At 45.4% G+C, this 27,073-nt stretch overlaps 1 protein-coding gene across 13 annotated transcripts in view; it reads right to left on the minus strand.

Annotated features, from left to right (window-relative positions):
* Positions 1–2,623: 2,623 nt before the first annotated feature.
* The window catches only part of fryb (furry homolog b (Drosophila)), an 83,382-nt gene continuing 58,932 nt past the window's right edge, over positions 2,624–27,073 (minus strand). For 9 of the 13 annotated variants that reach the window (XM_048237629.1, XM_048237630.1, XM_048237624.1 and 6 more), the window contains exons 37-63: positions 26,601–26,751; positions 25,866–25,969; positions 24,573–24,758; positions 23,475–23,673; positions 22,477–22,628; positions 18,410–18,597; positions 17,643–17,737; positions 16,777–17,426; positions 16,101–16,198; positions 15,616–15,792; positions 15,206–15,346; positions 14,711–14,890; positions 13,112–13,276; positions 12,654–12,728; positions 12,051–12,221; positions 11,518–11,526; positions 10,592–10,798; positions 10,061–10,207; positions 9,546–9,718; positions 8,716–8,920; positions 8,346–8,495; positions 7,495–7,593; positions 6,961–7,044; positions 5,538–5,555; positions 4,435–4,545; positions 3,275–3,477; positions 2,624–2,911 (exon numbers count right to left, since the gene is read on the minus strand). In XM_048237629.1, the coding sequence (XP_048093586.1) occupies positions 2,653–2,911; positions 3,275–3,477; positions 4,435–4,545; positions 5,538–5,555; positions 6,961–7,044; positions 7,495–7,593; positions 8,346–8,495; positions 8,716–8,920; positions 9,546–9,718; positions 10,061–10,207; positions 10,592–10,798; positions 11,518–11,526; positions 12,051–12,221; positions 12,654–12,728; positions 13,112–13,276; positions 14,711–14,890; positions 15,206–15,346; positions 15,616–15,792; positions 16,101–16,198; positions 16,777–17,426; positions 17,643–17,737; positions 18,410–18,597; positions 22,477–22,628; positions 23,475–23,673; positions 24,573–24,758; positions 25,866–25,969; positions 26,601–26,751 (4,397 nt within the window). In that variant the 3' untranslated portion in view covers positions 2,624–2,652. The remainder of the gene's footprint in view (positions 2,912–3,274; positions 3,478–4,434; positions 4,546–5,537; positions 5,556–6,960; positions 7,045–7,494; positions 7,594–8,345; positions 8,496–8,715; positions 8,921–9,545; positions 9,719–10,060; positions 10,208–10,591; positions 10,799–11,517; positions 11,527–12,050; positions 12,222–12,653; positions 12,729–13,111; positions 13,277–14,710; positions 14,891–15,205; positions 15,347–15,615; positions 15,793–16,100; positions 16,199–16,776; positions 17,427–17,642; positions 17,738–18,409; positions 18,598–22,476; positions 22,629–23,474; positions 23,674–24,572; positions 24,759–25,865; positions 25,970–26,600; positions 26,752–27,073) is intronic. The other 4 variants (XM_048237632.1, XM_048237633.1, XM_048237623.1 and 1 more) reach the window with 3 other exon arrangements.

The following is a 27,073-nucleotide window of genomic DNA, read 5'->3' on the forward strand; positions in this document are numbered from 1 at the left end:
TAATTGCTTTATTTAATAGCAGACCTTTATTATTTTGTTATATTTTCAACAGTTTTTAGTTGTGGACACCTGGGGGCAGTATTGAGAAAAAAGGGGGAATACATAATTAGGTTCTGCTTTTTTGCTTATGTGGAATAAACTTTTCTTTCTCTGTCTCTCCTTGTCCCACACACTCTCCGTCTCCACTTTACCATTTTTAATGAACCTCCACGGTGCGTGCCCCCACCACCACCACGTTATGCTACGTCATTTTTGTAGAGCCAATAAGGCTGTGCATACGTTTATGGACGTAGGCACGCTTCAATTAAACTGAAATACACATTTTGCGCATCATGTACAAAAATCCCGAGGCGTGAACGTTCACAGAGCCATACATCATACATCACACCTGAAAGGACGCGTTGTGTCAGCAAAAACCGTACATTAAAATGACATATGAGAACACCAAACTCAAAACTGTGCATTAGCCCGAAACATGAGAACACCTTATTTTTTATTGAAAAGTGTCAAAACGAAATCCACTATTATGATCGATTGTAATAATGCTGATTTGCTAAGTCAGGTGTCAATCACTAATCACGAGGAAAAACCTCGATGTAGGATTGGGTGAGTGACGTACGGAAACTAGGAGGGTCTGGGATCTCGCACATAGCATAAAAGGCTAAACACAGTCGCTCAGACTTCAGATCGTGAGCACCTTCTCATGGTAGCAGGTTATCTGCAGATACCTTGATTCTACTGTTTAGTGGTACTTGGTCAGACTTTGTCCATTGTCAGTACTTGTGAATTAACCTTGGTCAACGGCAGCTCTCTTCAGTCTCCAGTGTCTTCTTGGATCGGTTTCACCAGAGTGCTAGTGATAGGGATTCAGAGTGCTAATTGGAGGTTGATTAGATTACTTGTGGTTCATTTCCCACGACAGCATCCAAATAAGTTGGTGTATTTGTTGGTGTAATGCTCATAAAATGGACGTGACAGAAAAAAAATGGTATGCCTTTTTTATTGTTTTTTTTGTTTGTTTTATTTACTGTGATTCAAACAAACATGTACAGAGCACCAACCCAAAATAATTCACAAAACTGGAAAATTATTTACATGACACAAAAACCTACTCATACAATCTTCCTACTGGAAGCTGTACAATGTGCAATATTTCTTTTTGCATGCACACACACACACCCTCGCGCGCACGCGCACACACACACATACACACACACACACAGAAACACACTCTCCTACACACTTGCATGGGGAGACCTCCCTTTGTACTTTTATACAAACATATCTTCTCTCCTTTAAAATATGCATTTGTTAATAAATAGTTCTAATACAATTTACTGTAAATACAACAATGCATGCTTGGCAGTTTAAACTGACACAACATAGAACTTTGTCTCTCATAAAACTATGTTCAATGCATTTTCCTTGACATTGTGAAAATAACCCTACAGGCAAGATACTATACAGTAGAAAGCAACACATGAGTAAAAAGGGATACTGACATGACAATTGAATCCAGTCACTTCTACAATAGCTTATCCATGTGTCCTATTCCTTTGTAAAATATTGACATGAATGCTGAATATCAGCCTAATTGTCGAGTAGCATGGAGTGAATATTCACAAATAAATGATATGTTACAATACAGTGTTGAACCTATGAACTGGTGAAAAGTTGTTTCACAAGCAAACAAGCTCACAGCCTGGACATATAGCCTCAACAACAACAAAATGCAGACTTCGGTTATATTCTGTGTGGTGTTATAGTCTTCGTGTCCTTATTGTGAAAGCCAGGAGGATTTTTTTATTCTTTCCAAAAAAAAAAAAAAGCTACAACATTCGTGTGAGCTGAGTAAGTACAGTAGAAGGCCTTACATCAAGAGAGTAGCATTGCACGATTCCCCAGGACAGTTTCAGCAAAGAGTCAGCAATGGCCAGAGATCAGATCAGTCCCTCTTATCAGCCTTTTCCTCACCAAGTCTGCAGCATTTCTTTTCAGTAGCAAAGTCACAAAGAACTCGACACTCCAGCCTTCTGTAATGTTCAATGTCACTGTAACGTTAATGAGGACGATACCAGAGAAATTGTCGATGATGACGACAACAACAACAGCAAACAGCAATGACAACAGCAAAAAAAAAAAAAAAAGTCAAGGAAAGAAAAATTTTCACGATTTAGTGCAATAGAGGATGTGACTCAGTGACATCAGTCCGAAATGTCGAGCAGTAACGGTTTAGTCTCTCCGCTGTTGCCACCGGCTTGGCACCCCGAGTTAGACGCCGCCTTGGCATCCAGGCACTCATCCCGTCTGAGCAGAGTCATGGCGGCGCGGCCCAGCTTCCCCACGTAGGGCAGCAGTCTGGGAGGGGGGAACCCCGCAGAGGAGGGGCAGCTGCAGCAGCTCCCCCACGCCCCGAGCGGCGGGCCCTGACCTGGCACACAGGGCAGGGATAGGGAGGTGGAGGTGAAGGGTGGGGGAAGGGAGGGGGCAGGGAGGAGGGCAACAGATGGATGGAAGTGCGGGGGGAGCGCATGGAGCGAGGGGGTCAATGTTAGGGAGGGTGGAGGTGCGTGGGAGCCGGGAGCAGCAGAGGGGGAGGGCCAGGCCAAGGAGGGCCGGGCCATGGAGGGGGGCGCCACCGCACCCCTCCTGTCAGAGACTAACGCCGGAAGCGCTGGAGTCCGGGGCGAAGGCTGCCACCACCCGGTAGCCCTGGGCGACGCGGATCATGTCGCGGATCTCGCCGTTGAGCTCCATCAGCTTGGCGCAGATCTCCGACAGGTCCTGGTTGGAGCCCACCAGGGCAAAGGTGCCCGTCTGGCCCAGGGTCTGGTGCCGGAAGTAGATGTTGAGGAGGGTTTGCACCTCATCCTCTGCATTGCCACCGAAAATGTCATTTGGCCACGTGCGTCTGAGAGGGAGGAACGCAGAGATGAGATCATGTGTTTAACAGCCATCTTTGTCATTTTTTGCTTTGCTCAAATTATCCTTACTAATCATGACTCACAATTATTGTTGCCCGTTATGTCTTCACTTGGCTCACAAATGAAATACAGTTATCTCCACACAAGCACTCACAATAGAAACCAGCGGAGCTGCATACCCTGATACAAACATAGTTCTGCTCTACATGATACACCAGAGCTGAGTTAATATCTCTCAATATATCACATTGAGTGTATTTTCCTTGTCATTAGTCCCTTAACCATTTGGATGAAGTGGAGTCGAGTACCATAACACTGCTGAAAGCTGACCGCTGTCCACAGTGGCCTACCTGCACTGGCGTATGTAGCGGATGGCGGTGGTGAACTCGCTGTTCTTCAGGCACTCCAGAACAGCCTGCACGGCCGCCTCGGTGGTGGGGAAGCTGGCCTGGGGCGGGGGCCGGTGGTGGGACACCAGGTCTCCGGAGACGGCGGCCGCCGCCACCCTCAGGCTGCTCTTCAGGTCGTTCACCTCCCGGGACATGTTCAGCAGCTGCAGGGCGACACACAGCGGGTTAACGCCTGAGGCTCAGTGGATGCACTGTAGTGGATGCAGGCCACCGTGTAAAGGATAACGGCTGCCGAGGTGTCCTGCTATGCAGAATTAATGGACGAGGGCGAGAGGCAAAGAACTCCCCGACGCGCAGCGGAGGAGTTGCCTCTGCCCAAGTCCATTAATTCCATATAAAAGGACATACCTCGCCAGCTGTTATCCCGATTATCACCCTGTTGCCACTATAGGCAATAGTCATGCCTTTATAGCACTATAGGCAATAGTCATGCCTTTATAGCACTATAGGCAATAGTCATGCCTTTATAGCACTATAGGCAATAGTCATGCCTTTATAGCACTACAGGCAATAGTCATGCCTTTATAGCACTATAGGCAATAGTCATGCCTTTATAGCACGCAAAGGAAACAAGCGGTTCTGTTTAAAAAGAAGCCGACCTGTTCAGTTTGTTGTTGTTTCTTTGGCCCTATAACAGCTATAGCATGAATCCATGGACAGTTAGCTTGTTTACAGTTGATTCCATGTTGCGAAGCCTGCTTCCAGACTCAACCGTCGTCCTGCTATGGTTGTTATAGTAACCATAAGCATTGATATGGAACAGTGATTAAGCTTTTTTACCAGATCTACTTCATAGGTGTCCCGTTATTCAGAATTAATAGCCACCCCACCAGCCAATCAAAAAAGAGTATTTCTTCTCACCGGGTGATAAGAGTCTATAGCGCTTGCCTTTGATTAGGTTTGAAACTCTCTTTCACTTCTAATAGGCAGGCTACACAAACTTCGCATAAGATGCACTCTCATCAAGACTCTACTTACACATGATTCTTATATTTGCCTAGCAAATTAATTAGTAAATATCTATGGCAGTGTGTGTGTGTATATGTGTGTGTATACGTATGTGTGCGTGTGTGTATGTGTGTGCATGTGTGTGTCTTTACCTCTGGCACAGAGCTGATGGCACTCACTTGCCCGATCAGTTTACAGTAGGACTGAAACAGGAGCAGGAGCTGAAAGTGCAGCTTGTAAAGCCGTTGGCACAGTTCCAGTTGCTGTGGGCACACATAACACATGATCACAACCAAATGCCTCATACACATCTATAGGCCCCATAACACATGATCACAACCAAACGCCTCACACACATCTATAGGCCCCATATGATCACAACCAAACGCCTCACACACATCTATAGGCCCCATAACACATGATCACAACCACACAGCTCACACACATCTATAGGCCCCATTTGATCACAACCAAACGCCTCACACACATCTATAGGCCACATAACACATGATCACAACCACACAGCTCACACACATCTATAGGCCCCATATGATCACAACCAAACGCCTCACACACATCTATAGGCCCCATATGATCAGAACCACACGCCTCACACACATCTATAGGCCCCATAACACATGATCACAACCACACGCCTCACACACATCTATAGGCCCCATAACACATGATCACAACCACACGCCTTACACACATCTATAGGCCCCATAACACATGATCACAACCACACGCCTCACACACATCTATAGGCCCCATAACACATGATCACAACCACACGCCTCACACACATCTATAAGCCTCATTACACATGATCACAACCACACGCCTCACACACATCTATAGGCCCCATAACACATGATCACAATCACACAGCTCACACACATCTATAGGCCCCATATGATCACAACCACACGCCTCACACACATCTATAGGTCCCACAGGCTCTACACTACACATTTCAAACCACTACTCATCGAGTGGGCCCAGGGATCCCTGATGTGTTTAGAGAATGTCAAACACTAAAGATGTCATTGCCATAGATACAGGAAGATACACTGTAAACGTTACAAAGTATGCTATTCAAATTCAGTGTTCATACAATATGTGTTTACATTAGTTACATCATACTGCACATCTGATATCGATCAACCTGAGTCATGTTTAGGTTTTCAACGCATTTAAAATACATGTCGCTGAACAAGAGTCAGAGAAACATGTCAATGTATTTTGAACTTACAGCCAGAGTTTCCATTTGCTGCACAGCAAGCATGTCACAAGACAAGAGAAAGAGGGTGGCGAGAGAGGAGAGAAGAGAGAGCGTCAGTGAAAACCCATGCAATCAGTAAGGCATTAATACAAGAGAGAGGGAAACCCATTAATACAAGAGAGAGGGAAACCCATGCAATCAGTAAGGCATTAACCCTTAAAGGTGTAGGTTTTTGAACGTTCTAAGTTCCGCAACAGTTGAAGGTTCTAAAATATGTTGAATTCAATGAACCCAGATATTCTTTAGAATGTTCATTTCTCAACATTCCCGTCACACCGGTGTGACGGTACTCCTTTAAGGGTTAATACAAGAGAGAGGGAAACCCATTCATAACGTCACTGGGTTAGTGGGACCAAATCTCCACAAAGGTTAATGAGAGAGTAATCAGGTTAATCAAGGTTAATCAGATAGAAAGAGAGAGAGAGAGAGAGAGAGAGACTGTAAATAGGAATACAATTAAAGCATGAAAAAGTTCTTGATGTATATAATTTAAGGCAATACATCAAAACACCACTTTACTAATAACCAGCTGAAACTCTAGAAGCACCACAATGCATGACCAATGCATTAGGGAGTTTCAAAATATCTCAAGGATTATTGTTCAGTTTGTGGATGAGAGTTTGTGGAAGCTGAGGGAAAGTGCCAAGTACAGTATCAAGATAAAATGGCAACCGAATGACTTGGTTACAACAATAAGAGAACAGTACAGTTTTGATTTAGAACAGTTAGAGCTGATTAGGGGTAGCACATGCTATAAGTGCAGCGAGTTTTAAAGAACAAAAGTAATAAAAAGAGAGAGGCTTAGCAGAGTTTGAGAACAGTGCATGGAGTAAAAGGTGTACAGTAAACTAGGAGTAGAATGAAATAATAATACACGTAAACCACGTGTAAAATAATGTAGGTGTAGAGTAATCTAAAAGTAAACCATGTGTAGGATAAAAATAGGTATAGAGTCATCTAGTTGTGGAGTAAACTAGATGTGGAGTGATCTAAGTGTAGGGTAATCTAGGTGTGGAGTAAACCATGTGTAGGGTAATCTAGGTGTGGAGTAAACCATGTGTAGGGTAATCTAGGTTTGGAGTAAACCATGTGTAGGGTAATCTAGGTGTGGAGTAAACTAGATGTGGAGTGATCTAAGTGTAGGGTAATCTAGGTGTGGAGTAAACCATGTGTAGGGTAATCTAGGTGTGGAGTAAACCATGTGTAGGGTGATCTAGGTGTGGAGTAAACCATGTGTAGGGTAATATAGGTGTGGAGTAAACCATGTGTAGGGTGATCTAGGTGTGGAGTAAACTAGGTGTGGAGTAATCCATGTGTAGGGTAATCTAGGTGTGGAGTAAACTACATCATGCTGGGTAGTGCTAGTGTGCGGTAAGCCCACTGTATGACTCACCTTCTCCTCCGTGTCTCCGGGCTGACAGGTGATCACCCCATCGTCAGAGCACTTAGGAAATGTGTCCTTACAGTTTTGTAACCACTGGGGGGAAGTGAGAGGTGGAGAGGAGAGAGAGATGGAGGGGGTGAGTGAGGTGGGATTTATGGGGTTCACTGACCGGAACACTGACTTATGATGACAGAATTAGAAGGAGAGTGTGGACACGAGTGGAATCTTTCCATGTGCATAACCTTCTGCTCTACTGACGACCTCAATGATGCTTTTTATTGTGGATACTTATAAGCGCAAATGTATTTTATGCCCTTCATTTTATTTATTAGTATCCACATCATAGTAAATGTACTTCCTATTCTGGGTTTGACACAATGTAGTATCATTATGAATCACAATGTCCACACTGCTGCTTTTAACCCATCACATGGTGTCACAGGGAGTTGTAGGGATGTGTGTGTGTGTGTGTGTGTGTGTGTGTGTGTGTGTGTGTGTGTGTGTGTGTGTGTGTGTGTGTGTGCTTTGTGTGTGTGTGTTTACCGAGGTGGCAGCCTCCTCCTTGTTGTTGTACGTGTCCAGATACTCCTGGAGCTCCAGCACACTGAACTTGATCTTCTCCAGCAGCCCGTAAGACACAATCTGGGGGAAGAACACACAGAGAAGCACTCCTTATGACATTGGAAATGAATGGAATACATACAGTACTGGTTAGACAGGTAGGGTCTCGCGCCAAATACTCAAGGCTGTGCGGGTGCGTTAGTTTTAGGCAACGTAGTAGTCAGTCATGGAAGAAAACTCGCACACCATTGTTTGCCGTTGAAAAATAAATAAACGAAGTGTTTAATCCATCAACCAATGTGCTACCAGGTGAGGTGACAAACGTTTCGGTCCTCAGACCTTCATCAGTGCAAACATACATACAGTACTACCATTATAACCTACTCCCAATAACTAACTCATTTGTGAAAGAAAGAATGAAGAGGAAAAATTAAGAAAGAAAGAATCTAGGAAGAAATGTTAGAGAATGAAAACAAATGAGACTGAATTAACCCTTAAAGGTGTAGGTTTTTGAACATTCTAAGTTCCGCAACAATTGAAGGTTCTAAAATTCTATGTTGAATTCAATGAACCCAGATATTCTTTAGAATGTTCATTTCTCAACATTCCCGTCACACCGGTGTGACGGTACTCCTTTAAGTGTTAAATGATTGTTGTATGGACCCTTTCAAGAGAGTTCCATTATCAGCATCATAGTTGGCCCCACAAGGCTTCCTTTTTAACATTCCATATATTATCTTAATGCAGAGGAAGTAGATTGGGGCCCAAATAGAATGTTCAAGCATTGTTTTTGTTTTTATTGTTGAAAGGGTCTATATTCTGTCCAAGCTCACCGTATCCGCGTCCACATAGATTGTAGGGCAGTCAGAGCATGAGGTCAGCATCTGAGATGACCGTACAAACTTTGACCCTATGCCCCTCAGCCCGTCAGCAAGGTAACCAGCAGCATCACTGGTCAGTGAGCAGAACTTGTTCTGGATGTTCTGGAGGAGGAAAGGGCACTTTGGTCATACAATGTCAATCCTGAAAAAAAAAATGCTTTTTCAAGCTAAACTGTAAATTGTGTGACAAATTAATCTTTTTCTGCTTGTCAAATTACTTTCCTGCTAAAGACTCTTTATGTTACGTTTCTGAAAAGACTCACTAACAACACTAAAACTGCTGACCACAGAATGTCAACATCATTGTCCTGTGGATGCTCACCTGGAACAGGGAGGAGAAGACGTGGAAGGTGTAGATGGCGCAGGAGCCGTCAGAGTCGGCCACCAGCTGGCTCACGTGGCTGCGCCAGGCGTCCTCGGCGTCGTCGCACACCGTGGGCTGGAACGCCGCCAGGATGGCTGAGAAGAAGGGCGAGGGTGGCGGGGGGAAGTCCAGGTCCTGCAGGTCATCTCGCCCATCCCCAAAACTGTGATCGGGAAAAAGACAGGACCGACTCAATCCAACAGCCGTGGGAGGGGCAGCCGTGGCCCACTGGTTAGCACTCTGGACTTGTAACCGGAGGGTTGCCGGTTCGAGCCCCGACCAGTGGTGAAGTGCCCTTGAGCAAGGCACCTAACCCCTCACTGCTCCCGGCGCCCGCTGTTGTAACAGGCAGCTCACTGCTGCCGGGATTAGTGTGTGCTTCACCTTACTGTGTGTTCACTGTGTGCTGTTTGTGTTTCACTAATTCACCGATTGGGTTAAATGCAGAGACCAAATTTCCCTCACGGGATCAAAAAAGTATATATACTTATACTTATACTAACAGTGGCAGTGGACAGTGGACACTATCAGCATTGTCTAGGTTTGTGATAGAGAGTGACAATGTGCGTCATGCAGGCATGACCTACAGTCACATATTCATCTGTCACAGCTTGGTGCTAATTTCACTAACCTCAAAGTTTTTGCTCTTTGTGGTTAAATTCAACAAAATGATCTACACTTGATCTGAGTGTGTGTATTGCATGTTACTCATGCTCTGGATTTACTCTGCAGTTTGTGTGTGTGTGTGTGTGTGTGTGTGTGTGTGTGTGTGTGGAGGAAGGGGGTACCTTGGCAAGCAGCTGGTGCTGAGGTCCTGCTCGGAGCGATCCTGCTGCCGGACCAGGTCCAAGGTGAAAGCATCGCCACAGTCAAAACCCGGAGGCAGCTCGCTCACGCAGAAGGACAGGTCATCCTCCTGCATGTCCTCATCCTCAGCTGTCACCTCCAAAGGGGGCGGAAACTGGGAGGCACACAACCAGACCACTTTACACACTACTACACAAACAAACACCATTGTACACACATGTTCAGCTCTAAATAATGTGGAGTAAATATGCCAAGAACACTTTGCTAAATTTGACAATGTTCCTGAGTATTGTTGCTTTTGCACATTCCCACTGATATTAAGCAACATTTTCTAAGCATTAATAGTGACATTTTCATGATCATCCAATCAGAGGACATGGAACTGGCTATGTGGTTTCTCAGCAACCCTACTCAAATTGTCCCATGTATCACCACCTTCAGAGCTCTAGAGTGTTTAGGCCTTGAGGCCTGCTGTTTTGGAGAGGCCTCGGCTTACGGGCTGCATGGCGGTGTCATCTGGCAGGGACGTCCCCAGGCAGGGAGTGGCGGCATTCAGAGAGTTTGGGTCAGCAGAGGTGGTGTCGTAGGAGGTGGACAGCGAGTCTGTGTGATTGGTCTCCTCTGACGGAGAGAGATTCATAGTCTGAAGAAAAAGAATGGGAAGTTACAGAGCATAGTTTATTACAGGGGCTTTACATATGAGTATGTGTTTATGTATGTGTAAGGCCTGAATCATAGTCTACGTGAGCTACGCGAATGCATTTGACAACGCAAGGCTCACGCATGTTTTGAAGTGCCTTTCATAGTCTATGCAACCTATGTGGACAATGAGCCCCAATCGGAAACACATGGTATGACACGCGTTGTTGCGTCATGTTACATGAAATTGGACGACACATTTTTCAACGCAAATACGAGTCATGGCGTCCTTGCGTAGCTCGATACAGCTGTGTTTGCACACCTTGCGATGACGTATGAATCGGCCCTAAGAGAGAGAGAGAGAGAGGTGTGGAGAGGCTGCTCTCACCAGCTGTGAGTGGGACAGACTCTGGCTGGTGGAGTTGGACTCCTCCTCTTCCTCGGAGGACTCGTCCGAGTCGTCCGGCTGCTCATCCTCGTGGCCCAGGCTGGGCGTGCTGCCCGAGTGCTGGCTCTCCTCCAGGAGCTCGTGCAGGTCACCGCTGTCCAGCGAGCGCCGCCGCACGCCCCAGTTAAAATTGTCCACACTTTCACCCTGCAGAGAGAGAGAGAGAGGGAGAGAGATATTTAGGTAAGTGCATAGAAAACACCCCACCAACCACCCCAAAATGCATGCACACACACACCAGACATACGCACGCAAACACAATCGCACCCACAAACTCACCCAGAAACTTACACACACACAAAACTTTCTGCACTATACTAGAATATAGTAGTAGTATGTAGTAACATCCCTCAGATGCATGATGGGAACTCCACACTACATAACACGGGATGATGATATGGATGCAAGGAGCAGACAAACTCACGAGTGATGCAATTAGGGCATACATCTAACTACAATGGAAACAACCTACCTTGTACATGTTATTAACACTGTTCATATCCACATACACTACTGTATGTGCCATTTGCTATAAGCCATAACTGATGTTTTCAAGTCCTTAGTTTCAGATTAATTTAAATAACTCTGTCTGTCAGTATGTAGGTATATTTAATTCCCATACTCAGTACTGTCCTCAGTCATAACATGGGATAAATTCATAATTTCTTAAAACAATCCATGCACTATGTGACTAGATTTGCATGAGGCAATGACAACTCTAGTCACCCTCCACACTGTTAGCTAGAGCCTCTAAATAAAGACATGTACAGTATATAATATACTCACACACAGACACACACACACGCAGACACACACTCACACGCACATATGCACACTATGAGCCTACCAGACACAGTGACACTCACCTGTAACTCCTGAGGGGCACAGGGGAGAAAGAAAGAGAGTGTTACCGACACAGTGGTGACAGACAGAGAGCATTAACGTTACACACAACAGCACAGAGCACCGGCAGAGAGAGGAAAACTGCACTGGACATGAAAGGCTTAGTGACAGAGAGGACAGGGCAGTCAGACTCGCTTAGGCAGTGGACACAAGATGTTCCTGGCAGAGAGTAAACAAACCCTGTGTTCTGAACATCCCCTCATTCACTATGTAATGCACTGCATGGCGAATAGCCAGTTAATTTGTTATTTACAAGGGCATTATGTAGTGAATGGGTGCAGGTTCCAAACACAGGAAAAATGATACATTACAGTTAATAGCCATTTTGCCATTCAGCCTTTATGCCATTCACATATAACTGAAGTCTATATCTGTTTTTTGTTTTAATTGCATTGAGCAAAGTTTAGTTTAAACTGGATCAGAGTGGTCTGATCATATGCTAGCTAATCGTCCCAAGATCAGGCCAGCTGTGAGAGACTGAGCTGGGGCCACTCACCTCGCCATCCTCGAGCTCCACGTCCAGGAAGTCAAAGTCGCGGAAGACACGGAACTGCTGCTCGGAGGCAGTGTCGTCCAGAGTGTCCTGCTCGCGTGTGCCATCCTCGGACGACACCTGACTAGGCTGATGCTCCATCAGGTCCAGGTCCCCGCAGGACGAGAAGATCACCTGGGGGAGAGGAGGACGCTTGTGTGGTCAGTATTTCCTGGAGTCTTTGGTATGTTTGTGGTGAAAAACAAATATTGACCCTGATGAAAACTGCCTTCTAAAGGGAATGTTTCATAACATGTAGAAACAGTTCAAATTAAATGCTTTGTAGTGGTGATTAGATTACAAATAAAATTATGAGTAAATCAATAAACAATGTCGGTTATATTTACAATGTACACCTACAAATATGTGTAACCACACATATATCTATACGTATATAAATTATTTATAGTGTTTCACAACTAATATCAACTAGATTTTTTTTCTTTCTCAGTTGTATTGTGTTGCTGTTTCCTGTCTGCATGTTTTCTGAGGACTTTGGTCTTTTGGTAAAATCCCAGTAGGTTTCCAACTTGAACTGACCAATCAGGCTTGGTGGGGTGGACTTACCGACGGGTTCTTGGAGAGACCAACCTCCTGTCCACACAATGACAGGACGTTCACCAGCTTCTCACGGGTCCGTTTCTGAGTGCCGAGCAGACACGAGCAGAGCAGTGATTAATTATAAACAAAACACACACACACATGGACACACACACACACACACACACACACACACACACACACACACACACACACACACACACACACACACACACACACACACACACACACACACACACACACAACAATTGAAGCCAAATACACACTCAAATACAAATGTGTATAGACATGCATAAACAAACACACATATTTTTTATCTCTCTCATGTACACACACACACATACACACACACAAAGTCACACAAAGAACACAAGGTAAAATAAGTCGGAAAGTCCATTGGATGTTTTTAAACTTCAAACGTAATAGGAAGCAGGCTAGGTTAGGAGTGGAGAGGTGAGTCTCACCTGTGAGGACTGTGGCCTCTTCCAGCTGACGGGCACCAGCACGTTGTTGGAGTTGGAGCCCGATGAGGTGGAGGAGGTGCTGCGGGTAACCGCGATGGCCCTGGCCTTTCCGTCGCGGCCCGCCGAACCCTGCAGGTCGTCGTACCGTCGGCCGATCACCGGCGTCTGGAGAACACACACACACATGAGCAAGGGAGCAAAACCCTTGAGCAAGGATCGGAATTATGTCTAGGCACATTAAGTACAAACACCTACCCGGCATGGAGCATGACAAGTCAGTGCCTGCTAGCTTCGTCCTGCCCATATATTAAAGTCTATCACATTGCATCCACCCAGTCTTCCTGTTGTGCTACAGCCCAGGCGCTTTCTCTCCCCTTGTCTCTCTCCCTCTCTTTCTCCCATTCTCTCTCTCTCTCTCTCTCACGTATGCTCTTTCTCCCTCTCTCATGTTCTTTTTGTCCCCCCCCTCCTTTCTCTTGCTCTCTCAATGTGGAAAAAAACGGCTAATTGTAGCATGGCTTATCGGCCTGTGTGCAGTCTACATCAGCACAGGATCTCTCTGGTCTTTCATCACTCGACGCCAGCCAGACAATCGGGTGATTACTCAATGGGAAGGAAGGAAGAGGACTTCAGGGTCTATAACACAAGTACTGATTCAAGATCAGGGCGAGTCTGTCTGGGCTGTTATGTCACTCTTGGTGAACTCAACGGAAAATCTGATCACAGATCTGAAAAAGTATATTAAATGTCACATACTACAAACATGAGGCTTTTCAGTCGGCTAAGTTATCTCCAATGGGTTTTCTAGAAAATTCCATTTGAGAGGAGTGGGGAGCTTCCTCTAAGCATTTCCCTTGAAAATGAAACTTGCACCCAACAGCACAGTGTAATGACAATGACAACATGACAATCAAGTTCATACATCAACATAACCTGAAAACAAGGTCAGATACAAAGACCGGAAAAAACCCCTTTCAAAATATTTCCTCTCTTTTAGTGAATAGAAATAGTTGGTTGGGTGATTTGGAATGTAAGTACATGATTAGGTTGACCGATTATTGAAGAGGTCAGGTGAAATCAAAAGCTCTACTCTTGTCTGAGTCCAGATCTGATCTCTGAGAGCCCCTGAGTCCTGTGAAGCCAGACTGCTCTCCTCATTTCTTATACTCTGAGCCTAAATCTGGAGCCAGTCTACTGTTTCCCATCACACCCCTGGTGCCCAGGGCTGAGCTTCGGAAATCTGCCAGTCTCTGGTCCTATTTCCGCTGATTCATTAAGTGTATTTATATCTTAGGTGTGCAAATAGAAAAGCTGTTGGCAAGTTGTTCAGCTACTAAAGTCAGGCTTTAGGAAAACAGCAGGAAGCGCACACAGTAATATCTTGTTCCCTCACAACACTTTCACTTTAGATGTCATTTCACCTCTAAAAGGGTCAACACACCTTGACACAAAGATATGCCTGGCCCAGAATACAAGCTAAAATATGACAAGATATTCACAGACAGAGAGATGTGAAGAGTGCAGGGGAGGAAGAGAGAGAAAGAAACAGATGAAAGAGAAGAAAAGAAGAAAGACACGCGTCGGAGGGTGACCCTTCACCTCTGAAATGTCAAAGTGGAAGTCGAGGATTTTCCCCGGTAGTGCTTTGGAGGAGCCGTCCCACACACGGCTGACCTCCAGATGGGAGAGGTCACTGTGGCCGTACGATGGCAGGACTAGGCTGGCCGAGCGAGACACCACCAGCTTTAGGATGTTCAGAGCCTCCTTCCAGTGTACCGTCTGAGACACGCACGCACGTGCACACACACACACACACACACACACACACACACACACACACACACACACACACACACACACACACACACGTACAGTACGTCATGATTTATGATTAATGTAACGGTAACTATTTTATCCACATAAAATCATTGCATGAAAAATGAACACACACATACTGTATAGGGAACTACACAATCAGTAATATGGCACTTAATCTACTGATTCTACAGTAACTACAGAATGCACTGAATATAGTACACAATATAATACAAGTATAATTGATTTGAGTATGCGTAATATTTGCTGGCTGCTTACCTGAACAAACTTTTCGATGGTCTTGAGGACCTCGACATTGAAAGGCTTGACCTGTATCAAGGCCAAATCCATGTGGCTTAGCAGACTGTAGATGATCTGCAGCAGTGGCTGTTGCATGCTGGGAAGTCCCTTATCCAGCAACTGTGATGAAAACAAGTAGCAAGAAGAGTGAGTGACTCAATCTCTTATCTTCAAAAACAACACAGCAAGTGAAAGCTAATATAAAATAATACTTTCTGAATATCTGCCTCTTGTGACTTCCCAAGGCAACAATTCTATGGTATGAATAATTAAATAACAGACTACTTCAATCTTTTCAGTCCTATTAAGTCATGATATCCACATTGCCCGACACATTAAACATATGATAAAAAGCATTGCTGTGTCAAGCAGCATAGATTGGTTGTTACCTCGGCCATGTAGGTGACCATGTTGAGGGTGATGTCAGCGAAGGCCTCGTACAGGTAGCGGCACACCACGCTGACCCAGGAGAACGGGTCTCGCGTGTACGAGCGCGTCTTATAGAGCGTCATCACGTGAGCCAGGTGAGAGAGCTTAGTGTTCTTCTCCTTCTCCTCCAGACACACCTGATACACACACACACACACACACACACACCTTGATATTTACTCTGTCACCACATGTTTTACCTAAAGCTTTTCATAAGCGTAAACAAACATTTACATTGGCCCGTGTGATCTAAGAAGCGATGACACGAGAATACATCATCTCATGTTTGCCCTGTGTTAACACTTACATTAATGGTTTATGATGAATAATTTAAAGAGCACGACCAAACAAAGAAGGCCAACTGCCACTGTAGCGCAGATGTGGTGTAACCAGCTGAGCTACTGCAAAACAAAAAGGCCGACTGAACGAGGTCAGTGTTACTCACCTGCGCGATCCTCTCGGCGCTCTCCTTGCAGAACTGGGTTGGGCTGTCAAAGTGCTGAACCAGGTGGGGGAGCAGACAGAGCACGTTCAGAGGGAAACCTGTGTGTGGGCGTGGGAAAGACAGCCACAGGATTAGAGAATAATGGCCACAAATAAGCATTAACTGAACACTTACGGTATGTACTACTGTAACAATTTATTTGGATAGTCCACCTACAGAGACTTAGGTGCTGGGAGATGGGTTGCTGAAATTCAGTCTTTTTAATTGTTCACTTTCACTAACCAAAACACAAAAACACAACCCTGAGCCATAAATTGTTGTAAACAGATAGTACGTTATAATGTCAGCATCTGAAGAGTTTGGTTCATGTCATGTTATTTAATTGTGTATTTCAGGTAATATCAATAAAGTTGCAGTTCTGTTGTTCTGATTAAGTAAAGATAAATTAAATAACAATACCCAATTACATTTCCACTGAGATTACTTGAAAAACTAAATTAAAATAAATGATTTATGAAAATTTGTTAAAATGGAGGATATAGCGTTTTGGAACCAAACTCTTCATCTGTAGCTATGGGGGATCATCCAAATAAAGTGTGACTGAAACAACTGCTGCACCGCTGAACTACTACTATTGTTGCTCATGCGCGGTCTGGTCCTCCATGCTGCCACCCACCTATGGCCTGCGAGGTGTCCACGACGGTGACGCGGGAGACGGGCGTGAGCTGGCAGAAGAGCTGCAGCGTGAGGTCGCAGGTGGCCGGCGAGGTGAAGCCCTTGAGCAGCAGCTGCTGCAGGCCGGCGAAGCCGCTCCAGCGGAGCTGCGCCTGCAGCTTCTCCAGGCGCTCGCGGTGCTCGGGCCGGTCCAGGGGCACGCGTGCCAGCAGCTTGTGCACCAGCCGCAGCGCCATCTGGTACTCGAACTCGAAGTCCGACTCCATGAGCGAGACGGCCACCCAGAAGACGGTGGCGAGGAGGGAGGCCGGGTGCCCGGCGTGGCCGGGGTCCAGGACGCCGCAGGTAGATGAGGACGAGGAGCCGCAGCCGCTGCGGGGCGAGCCGCGCTGGCCCACGCCGGGCTGGGTGCACGCCTGGATGCGATCAAGGGTGGCCGAGCGTGGCGGATTTTCCGACGGGGAGCGGGCGCCGGGAGGCTGCCCACTGCCGTTCTCACCGCCGAACTTCTTGGGCACGGAGTAGCTGCGCTGGTGGCGGCTGCGCTCGGCCGTGCTGGCGTCGGTGGCGCCGTGCGGCAGGTTGAGCTGACCCGTGCTCTTCCTGTTGGAGTTCAGCTTCCCGCTCACCAAGAAGTCAGGAGACGAGGCTCTGAGAGAGACACGATCGCAAACATACACACACAGTGTAAAAAACACACACATCCATATAGTGTATGTATACGTTTTTATATATGCACACCCCTAAACCGACACACAGATGTGAGCATTAAGTACATGGGACACAATGTACATGCACAGATGCAGGTGCTTCAACATGGACACACAGACATGGTCGTGGGGATGGACATGCAGGTGACAATCTCACCTGGTTAGAGCTGCCATCAGATCACTGTTCTTCAGACACTCGGCCAGGTTATCCACCACTGACTCCAGTGTAAGCAGCACCTCCATCACATAGCCCTGAGAGAACCATAGAGACAGGAAACATGAGAAACACACGCCCCCATAGGACTAGCACAGTGCAGTTAGGCAACTCTGGTACTTTCCAATAGTGTGGTGGCAGCCATCTGGAGTTGGCTGGCTCACTTCAAACAGGAAATACTGCTAACCACCAACCACAAGTCTCTTTTCCGTCGGATATGGGCTGACTAGTTTGAACAGTTTTTTCTGAAATAACTCTTTGTCACAGTTACACACACATGAGTAGACATTTGAGGTTTTTTTTTATGTAATTTTGGTGTTGTGGTAGTGCATGATTGCTCATGGGTGTTGTCATTAGTGTCAGTTAGGGCCTGCCTACGTAACTGAAATCTCTCTCTCTCAAACACACACACACACAAAGAAACACAGAAACACACAATCAGACACACAAACAGAAACACAGAAACAAACAAGAATCAGACACACGCACACACATACACACAGAGAAACACCCAAACAGACACAGACACACACACAGACACACAATGGGTATTAATGGGTGTTGTCATTAGTGTCTTGTAATGATAAGTAATGTTTTAAGATAGTGCCTGCCTGCTTAACTGCAATTTCTTTTTCAGAGAGAGAGAATACAAAACGAGAAAAACACCCAATCAGACACACAAACACACACACACATGCACACACACACACCTGCACCTCGTCCCCGTGCTCGCCCACCACCTCGACAAGGCGTGAGAGGATGTCGGAGACGGCGTGGTGAGAGAGCGGCTGACGCAGGGCCCTGAAGATCTGGAAGGAGCGTCCGGCGTAGTGGCGCGATGAGCTGCACAGCGCCGTCTGCAGGGCCACGTCACTCAGCTGCTGCTCCAGATGGAAGTCTGACACACAACAACAACACACATATACACGCCGTAGTTATAGCGCTGTGTCCAATCAGGGTCTGTTTATATGGCTCGCATCTTAGGACTGAATGAGCCTCAGAGTAAAAACAAATATAATATCAAACAAATATAATGTAGCATGTATAAAAATAGATGACAAGATAAACTAGACTGCATTTCCGGTGGGAACTGTGAAAGTGTGCTTTCCCAGGTCCGGTCACCAACGTGAGCAGACAGTGGCATACGCTATGCTGAACCTGGCTTGATCCAGGCATTCTAACAGTGCCTTTCAGTGTTGGAGCAGTGGCAATACCTCTAAAGCTCTAGGAGAGGGCTATTCAACTATTGGCTTGTGGGGTGAATGCGGTTCGTTGGATTTTACCTGTGGCCTGCCTTCGAATTTAGCTTCTATGACTAAGATCAAATCAATAAAATAAAACAGCAGCAGTGATTGGCTGCAAAAATAAATAATGTCACACGTCTTGCACCTCTCAAACTGGGCTATCAGGTAACCTAGAGAAGAATTGAAATTATGAAATATGACCAAGGCATTAAAATGCTGCTTGTTTGTCAGGATTCTGTTTTACTGGTTTATTTGACAAATAATCTATATGGATTTGCTCTATAAAGACCTTATGTCTGTTTGGGATTGTTTTGTGAGCCTGGGGTTGTTTTGAGAGCCTATCTCAGATGTATTTCAGAATAAAGGAATACTTCATATTACTCTAAACCACCGTCTGTAAATCAACTGTATACTACTGTCTACATTGCACTATATTTCTTGACCCGTCTCTGTATATTTCATCACCTTTCTATACTTTGCCTCACATCGCTCAGCTGAACGTACTATAAGAACTCAACTCCCTGCTCTACAAGATATCTATTCCAGAAGAGTACTCCTAAGAGCCCAAAAGATTCTGAAGGACTCTTCTCATCCTAACAATGGATTATTCCTACCGCTGAAATCAATAAGACGCCTATGTAGTCACAAAGCCAGAACTGAGAGACTCAGGAGAAGTTTTTATCCCCAGGCCATCCGAACTCTGAACTCGCACTATAATGACTTTGCACACATTCACTCCTCAGCACTCTCAAACATTTCCCAACTCTGAACTCACACTATACTGACTTTGCACTCATTCACTCCTCAGCACTCATGACCCCCCCCACACACACACACACACACACACACCTACAAGACTTTTAGCACTTTTACATCCCTCTCCTATGCTACAGACCTTCTATTTATTTTCTTATTTCATCACATGCCAAAACAACACACACACACACACACACACACACACACACACACACACATATCTGACTTTTCTCCAACTTTTGCACACTTTTTATTTATTATTTTTTGATTTCTCCTCCATCTACCCATGTCCTTGATTGCCTAGCCTTTCTGCCCCCACCCCCCCCATCCCCAAACACACACACTTACATCATCACTGTCATCACTTTCACATACATACAGCACACTGCTTGCTACAGTAAGCCTCCTCTACATACTTGCTGCACACTGCCCCCCACATACACAGCACATTGTCTTCAGGATCTTCTCCAACACACATCCTCTACATACTTACAGCACACTGCCCCCACCTACCCACCTACACACTACACACACACACACACACACAGTCACTGCTCCACTCCCCTCCCGCCCACACACACATCTTCACTGTCATCACTCACATACATTACATACAGTACTCTGTTTGCAATAGTAAGTCCCTGCCCCCATACATACACAGCACATTATTTCATCCAACACACATCCCCAACATACTTACAGCACACTGCCCCCCCCAATACACAGCACATTGTCTCATGAGGAAGCTTCTCCAACACACATATTGCACACTGCCCTCTCCCCACATACACAGCACACTATCCCATCTCCCCTGTCATCCCCCAACACACACACCAAGACCCCCTGGCAGTTGGGTTAGCCCCTTGAGCCGTGGATCTGCCCAAGGTTTCTTCCTTGGTAAGGGAGTTTTCCTTGCCCCTGTTGCTCTTGGGTGCTCCTTGTTGGTGCCCCCACCCAATCCCAATCCTCCCCACCTTTTTTTATGCAGCCCTTGCCACTTAATCTACTAAACCCCTCTTCTACTGCACTTTTACCCCCTTGCAACACAGCTCAGATCTTTGGTTGCTATGAAGGCCAATCGTTCTAAATGGATGGTTGCTATGGCCAAAGGCCAGTTCTATCTCTGCCGTTGTCAAGCGGGCATATCGTAGAATTCTGATTAACCTTATCTTATTTGAAACATCTCTATTTTATTTAGCCCACTTCCATACAGTGCGTCCCATTAAGAAGTGGCCACTTCATTCGCGCTTACCGTGATTCACACAGCAGCAATATTAAATTAATCTGTCACCATATACCTATGCCTACGTTTGCAAAGAAAACATTTTAATTTGATTTACACGAAACGTTACATGTACATGTTGACAATGAGTAGGCTAGTTTTGGTTGTTGGTGGTGTTATTGCATCCCTTAGTTATGCCTACAATGCAAGTTCCCTTGCGATTGGAAGCTCCTGTACACAATAGTAGACGCATTTCAAAACATCGCGTTAGGAGTTAGGAGTCCTCGCCACTTCTTTTAAGCCGTCACAGACTTAGGTGCCAAAGTGCTAAATAGCAGTCCTAAAGTTATAAGTGATGAAGTTAGGAGTGCAAGCATCTCATATCAAATGACCAAGACATTACGCTAAACAACATAAATCCCAATTATTGCTTTTAGGAAAACAATCTTTTCATCATAGTTCCCTCTTCAATGAGCGATTACCACCTCGTTTTTGTAACAGAGATAGCTGTTTATTGTTCCTAGGTTTACAGAAACACCTATTCATATTAATACGCAGCCTATGGAGTGCTGCCAACCACTGTTCATTACGGCCCAGAATGCCTTGCATGTCTTTACAACAAAACAACACAGTAAAACCTAAATGCCCGTAAACATTTGAATTTGCATACTTGTAACATTTTTAATAATACTCTCCCATCATGATATTTAACAATAATGAAAGATTAAATTTGAATACCGTCAATGTGAAAATAACTGTCCTACGTCAGCAATAAATAGCTAATGTTCTCCTAACATCTCAGTTCATAAGTCCATACTATCCCATGGCTGAGCAAGGATTTCATGATTGGGCCAGGGTGCCCAGAGACATTGTGCATACTTGGAAGGCATTGTGATAGATGTAAACTGCAAATGTGGAAGGTGATAGTTACAAAATACAGGTGGGTGGTTTGCAAAAATGCTGGAAACTTTTGGAATGTTTTCTTTTTTTTTTTTAGCTTATGCACCCTCACATTGGAGTCCTGAGTTCAAATACAAAAATTTGTATCGATATGTGACAGTGTCCCTGAGATATGGACGACTTCCTGTTTCGGAGCTTCGCCGCCGATTTCGTTTGGCTGTGACGGGCAACGCTTTCGAAAATCAAAAATTCTTCTAGTAACTTTTGTGAGGCTTGGTCCAAGGATAATGTACGTCAAGTTTCGTGGCGTTCGGACCAAATTTGTGACCTGTGAAAATTTAGTTTCGCTTTCTGTTCAATCCAATATGGCGGACGAACAACACGCCCACCTGACGTCATCTTCGCGAGCAACTTACACCGGTACTGACCAGAGACGGGAATAATAATAATAAAACTTCAGAAGAACAATAAGTGTGCTGCTTTGCAAGCAAACTTAATAAAACTTAAGAAGAACAAAAAGTGTGCTGCTTTGCAAGCACACTTAAAAAACCATGTTGGATGAGAAGGTATTAAGTACACAATGGAATTAAATGGAAACAAAAGAAGACACAATACATCAAACATAAAATTTTTTTACAGATCTAAAGACCCCTACCTGACTTGGACTCTTTGAAGATGGACATGACGTGGCGCAGGAAGTTGGACAGCTGCTCGGCGCTTTTGGAGTTGGGGTTCTTGGGTGTGATGTCCTCATGGCACCACAGCGGTCCGAACGCCCTGAGCAACGACAGGACAGTACTCCAGGCACTGTTCCACCCCCACCACCAACCACAGTCACACCGCCATTAACTCGCCTCTAACACGCCACGCTCACGCAGTGTTTCCCATATATTGACTTATTTGTGGCGGCCCACCACAATATCAACATTGACCACCACACAATGATTTTCCAGGTTGTACTAAATTGTGCTTAAATCTGGTTAGCATCATAACCACGCTGTGCTAATTTGTAAAATACTGTTGTATTCAAGTTAATTCTGCAAACCAACCACCACAAATGGAATTCAATTCTGTGGGAAACACTTTCACGCCACGCTCACGTCATGCTCAGGCCCACCCTCTCCATGGGATTGTAAACATCATTTTGATGTGGCGGTGTATAGGTGTTAATGGCTGTTGTCATTAGTGTCTAATAATTATGGCTAATGTTTTCAGTTAGTGATGTATCTATGGCTGTAATCACACACACACACACACACACACACACACACACACACACACACACATACACACAAACCCACAAACCCACTCAAACATTCTTTAAATTGCACACACATACAGCAAATAAGCTCAAGCGTACTCCTTGTACTCTCCCAGACATTTTCTGTTTCAGCCAGTAGGGGGAGCTGTATGCTAGTGAATGTGTGTGAATGTACAGCATGACCCTGTATGCCATGAGTAAGTGTAGCACTTGGTAACCGGGAGTTTTACTCACAGATGCCACTTCTTGTTTGTCAGACAATTACAATAAACAAATAAGCAAATTCTTCCCTGATTTTTGATGGGTGTTAGGTTTCAGGGTATGTTGATGTGGTTTGTATGAAGTGAGTGACACATTCCTACACAAATGTCAGTGTTGCTGTGTTTACCCACCTGGTGGTGAGGAACTCGATGAGCTTGTTGGTCTTGTCGTCAGACTCGCTTGAGGAGTCTTCAAGTTCCTCCAGGTCAGCGCTGATCTGCGGCAGGTTACCCACGCTGCCCCCCAGGCTCACGCTGGACGAGGTGGAGGACGAGCTCAGGCCCGAGTCTGCCACAGGAGACGGGCTCTCCCGCAGGAAGTCAAAGCCCCCTAGCGCAGGAAGAGGTTATGAGGAAGAGCAGAAGAGGAGAGGATGAGGAGAGAACAGAGGACAGACATCAGTACTTCAGTACTGAGCTACTTGAATACACAGACACCTGGGTTTCAGTGGCTTCTCATTATGATGAGTGTGGGAAAGTATCAGTAAAACAAGCACATGGTTGGGATGGTTCAGGTAAAAGGGCATCTGTTACCATTTGAACAGTAAACAAAAAAGTAGACGTTGTATTAGGAACACAGAGGAGATACCGTAGTAGAGATCTACACTGAGTACTAATTGCCTACCATGACACACACAGAGCAACTTCAGTGCTGCACAAGGAAGCACAATAATAATACTGTGCTTCATTAGGTCATATCAATGCAAGCCAATTAGACCTGGCATGAAACACACATTTGACTGGCAGACAACTTTTACTGTGTCCACATAATGTACACCACAGAAGGAAATAGAATATTAAACAGTTTTGTCTCGTAAGCGGACTGTTGGGGGAATTCTTTTGGGGTCTGTGTGAGTCTTGCCAGTACCAGGAAAACTTGCTTGTCAATCAAATGTGCATCAAATATCACACACAGCCTTAGAGGAGAGGTGGAGAGGCCCTAAGGCTTTGGCACGTTTACTGGAGGAGCTATAAAGCTAAATGCCTCTAAAATGTCATAACAAATGCAATGCATTTTACTGAAGAATGCAGTGCAAGGAGTTTGTGGCAGTCCCCTGTTTACATCTGCATACATTCAGACAAAGTAAAGAATTATTTTGGCTAGGACCTCGGGGTTCATAAATTGTTGACCATAAACATGTCATGCTGAGAGGAAGAGTTCTCACACGTGACCTATGCCTTCTAAACATTCTAGAACATTCGAGAAGGTTCTAGAGAGAGTCTCCTCACCGGTGTAGTGGTACTCAGGCTGGTAGCTGGACTTGACAGTGAGAGTCTTGTTGTCGCTGATCTCACGGGTCAGCAGCAGGACCGAAGCGATGACTTGGAAGTTGTTGTTGCAGGACAGGGCGATGAGGAGGTGTAGCAGCAGACGCTTGCTATGCTCAAACACCTCGGGCCGATAGTGATCTAGACCTGAGACACACACACACACACACACACACACACATACATAAACAGAAACCAATCACTCAATAATTCAAGATAACCCACTTCAAGATCGAGTATGGCTTATACCAATGACATGAGGGATGAATTTACAAAATAGATGATAGACATCTAAGCTTTCTGGGAGAGAGAGGGAGAAAGAGAGAGAAGGAGATAGAGAGAGAGAGAAGGAGATAGAGAGAGAGAGAAACATACACATATACAAACACCCCAACATAAAAAAGCTTCCATCACCATACTATTCTGTTTTCCTGGGTCAGTAAACAAGCTACAGTGGGCTTGAGAACATCCCTTTTCAACACTTTAAATCAGCACCATACCACCTCACAGCTAGATCCTGTAGACAGATGAAACCTTCTGTCAGAGTTAAAGACACACAACAACTCTACAGACAGCGTGTTTATTACCAACACTTCCAACCCCACTGAGACTAAGCTTGACCCCCCAAAATGCCTGGACCCTCAGACAGGCTCAGTCTTGGCAGAGCTGAGCAGGCCGTTGAGCTGCATGCCACCATCTCCTCCTCCTCCTCCCTTCATGCTTCTTGGATCCCTTTAACACCCCCCACACACACACACACACACACACACACTACCACCACAACCACCCTCTCTTCTGTCTTGTGTCAATTTTTTTTTCCGTGGCAGACACATTTTTTACATATCCGGCATTACTGCCCTGTGTTCCTCGGCTGGACGGGGTTCTAAGCTTCAATTAGCTTGGGGAATGTGGCGGCACTGTGCCTCCCACTTCAGAGCTTCCTCACAGTGCCAGTGACAGACACACACACACACACACACACAAAGACAGACATATATATATAGAGTGACACATGGTCTTTAAACAGATAATTACACACACCGATAACATCAGTGTAACATCATACCACATCTCTTATTGTGGAAAAGTAAAATCAGCCCTCTCAAAAATTCACCTGTCTAAAGTAGAGAGATAGATAAATAGAGAGCGAGAAAGAGAGGGAGAAGAGAGAGACAGAGAGAGAGAGAGAGAGAGAGAGAGAGAGAGAGGAGAGAGAGAGGGAGAGAGAGAGAGGGGGGGGAGAGAGAGACCTACCCAGAAATAGTGCATGAAGCAGGAGGGGCAAATGTAGGGCCCAGTCTTCCCTCACACTGTGATCCACCACCATCTCTGTCATGAATATTACAGCAATGTTGCACCTGTAAAACACACACACACACACACACATACTGTACATCAAACACATATAGACATTTCAGAAAATACATTACATAACCCTCTACCTTTCAAAAAACAGAAATATTCACTGCTAAATCATGCATAAGGCAAAGGGGCCTTATAGGCCCTATGAGAATCAGGTGTGTGTCATAACATTCGTGCCACAGACTAAATCTCTGTGTTGTAGTTCCACTTTTGATAGACAGATCTTTCATCTGACAATCAGCTGCATTCTATCAGTGTGATTATCAGTTTATAACAACACATACTACAGTACAGCTGCCTGAGCTCTGTGACATTTGGTGCTTCAAAAGCACCCGCGTGGCTTGATGATGACGTCTGTGGTAATATCTCTGTTTCCAAGGGAATAGCAAAACAGTGAGCCGTCCATGGTAAACAAAACAACACAAGAGTAAGTCAGTAAGTGCATTTTTGTAAGTTTGCCGATTCAAATGAGCTTCTTCCTGGGATATGTGTAAACAATAACCCCCTCTCTCTTTGTCTTTGTGTGTGTGAGTGTGTGTGTGTGTGTTTGTGTGAGTGTGCTTGTTTGTGTGTGTGTGTGTGTGTGTCTGTGTGCATACAAATATGTGTGTGTGGGCCTATGGGTACCTGTGCAGGGGCCCTCGTGGGGTGATGGTCTCCGGCAGGTAGTCCACCAGCGGGGCCCAGCAGCCCCCGTTGACCGGCATGGGCAGTGGCTGCGGCCGGTTGCTCTCCAGCACGCTGATCAGCCAGCTGGCGTAGGGAGGGAGCGGGTCATCTGCCACAGGCGTAAAACAAACACGCAGTCAAGCCTGTGTCAGTCACCTCAGAACACACAGATGCAGACCAGCACACACTGACAATGAACCACTGTATAATAAAACACAGTGATAACATATCAGTGTAGTGACAGTTTACACTTTATGTATCAGTACACTCGCTTGTGGGATAAGCTATAACCTTGGGACCGGGTAGTGACAGGTTCCATCAGAGACGTCCAGCTCTGACGTCAAAGCCTGATCACACGGCGGAATGATATCCCGTCATCACATCAGTTCTATCTGGATGAGTGCGGGGGAGTGAGGGAGGGAGGGGTGGCA

This window comes from Alosa alosa, chromosome 2, assembly GCF_017589495.1.
Source record: "Alosa alosa isolate M-15738 ecotype Scorff River chromosome 2, AALO_Geno_1.1, whole genome shotgun sequence".
Classification (NCBI taxonomy): domain Eukaryota; kingdom Metazoa; phylum Chordata; class Actinopteri; order Clupeiformes; family Clupeidae; genus Alosa; species Alosa alosa.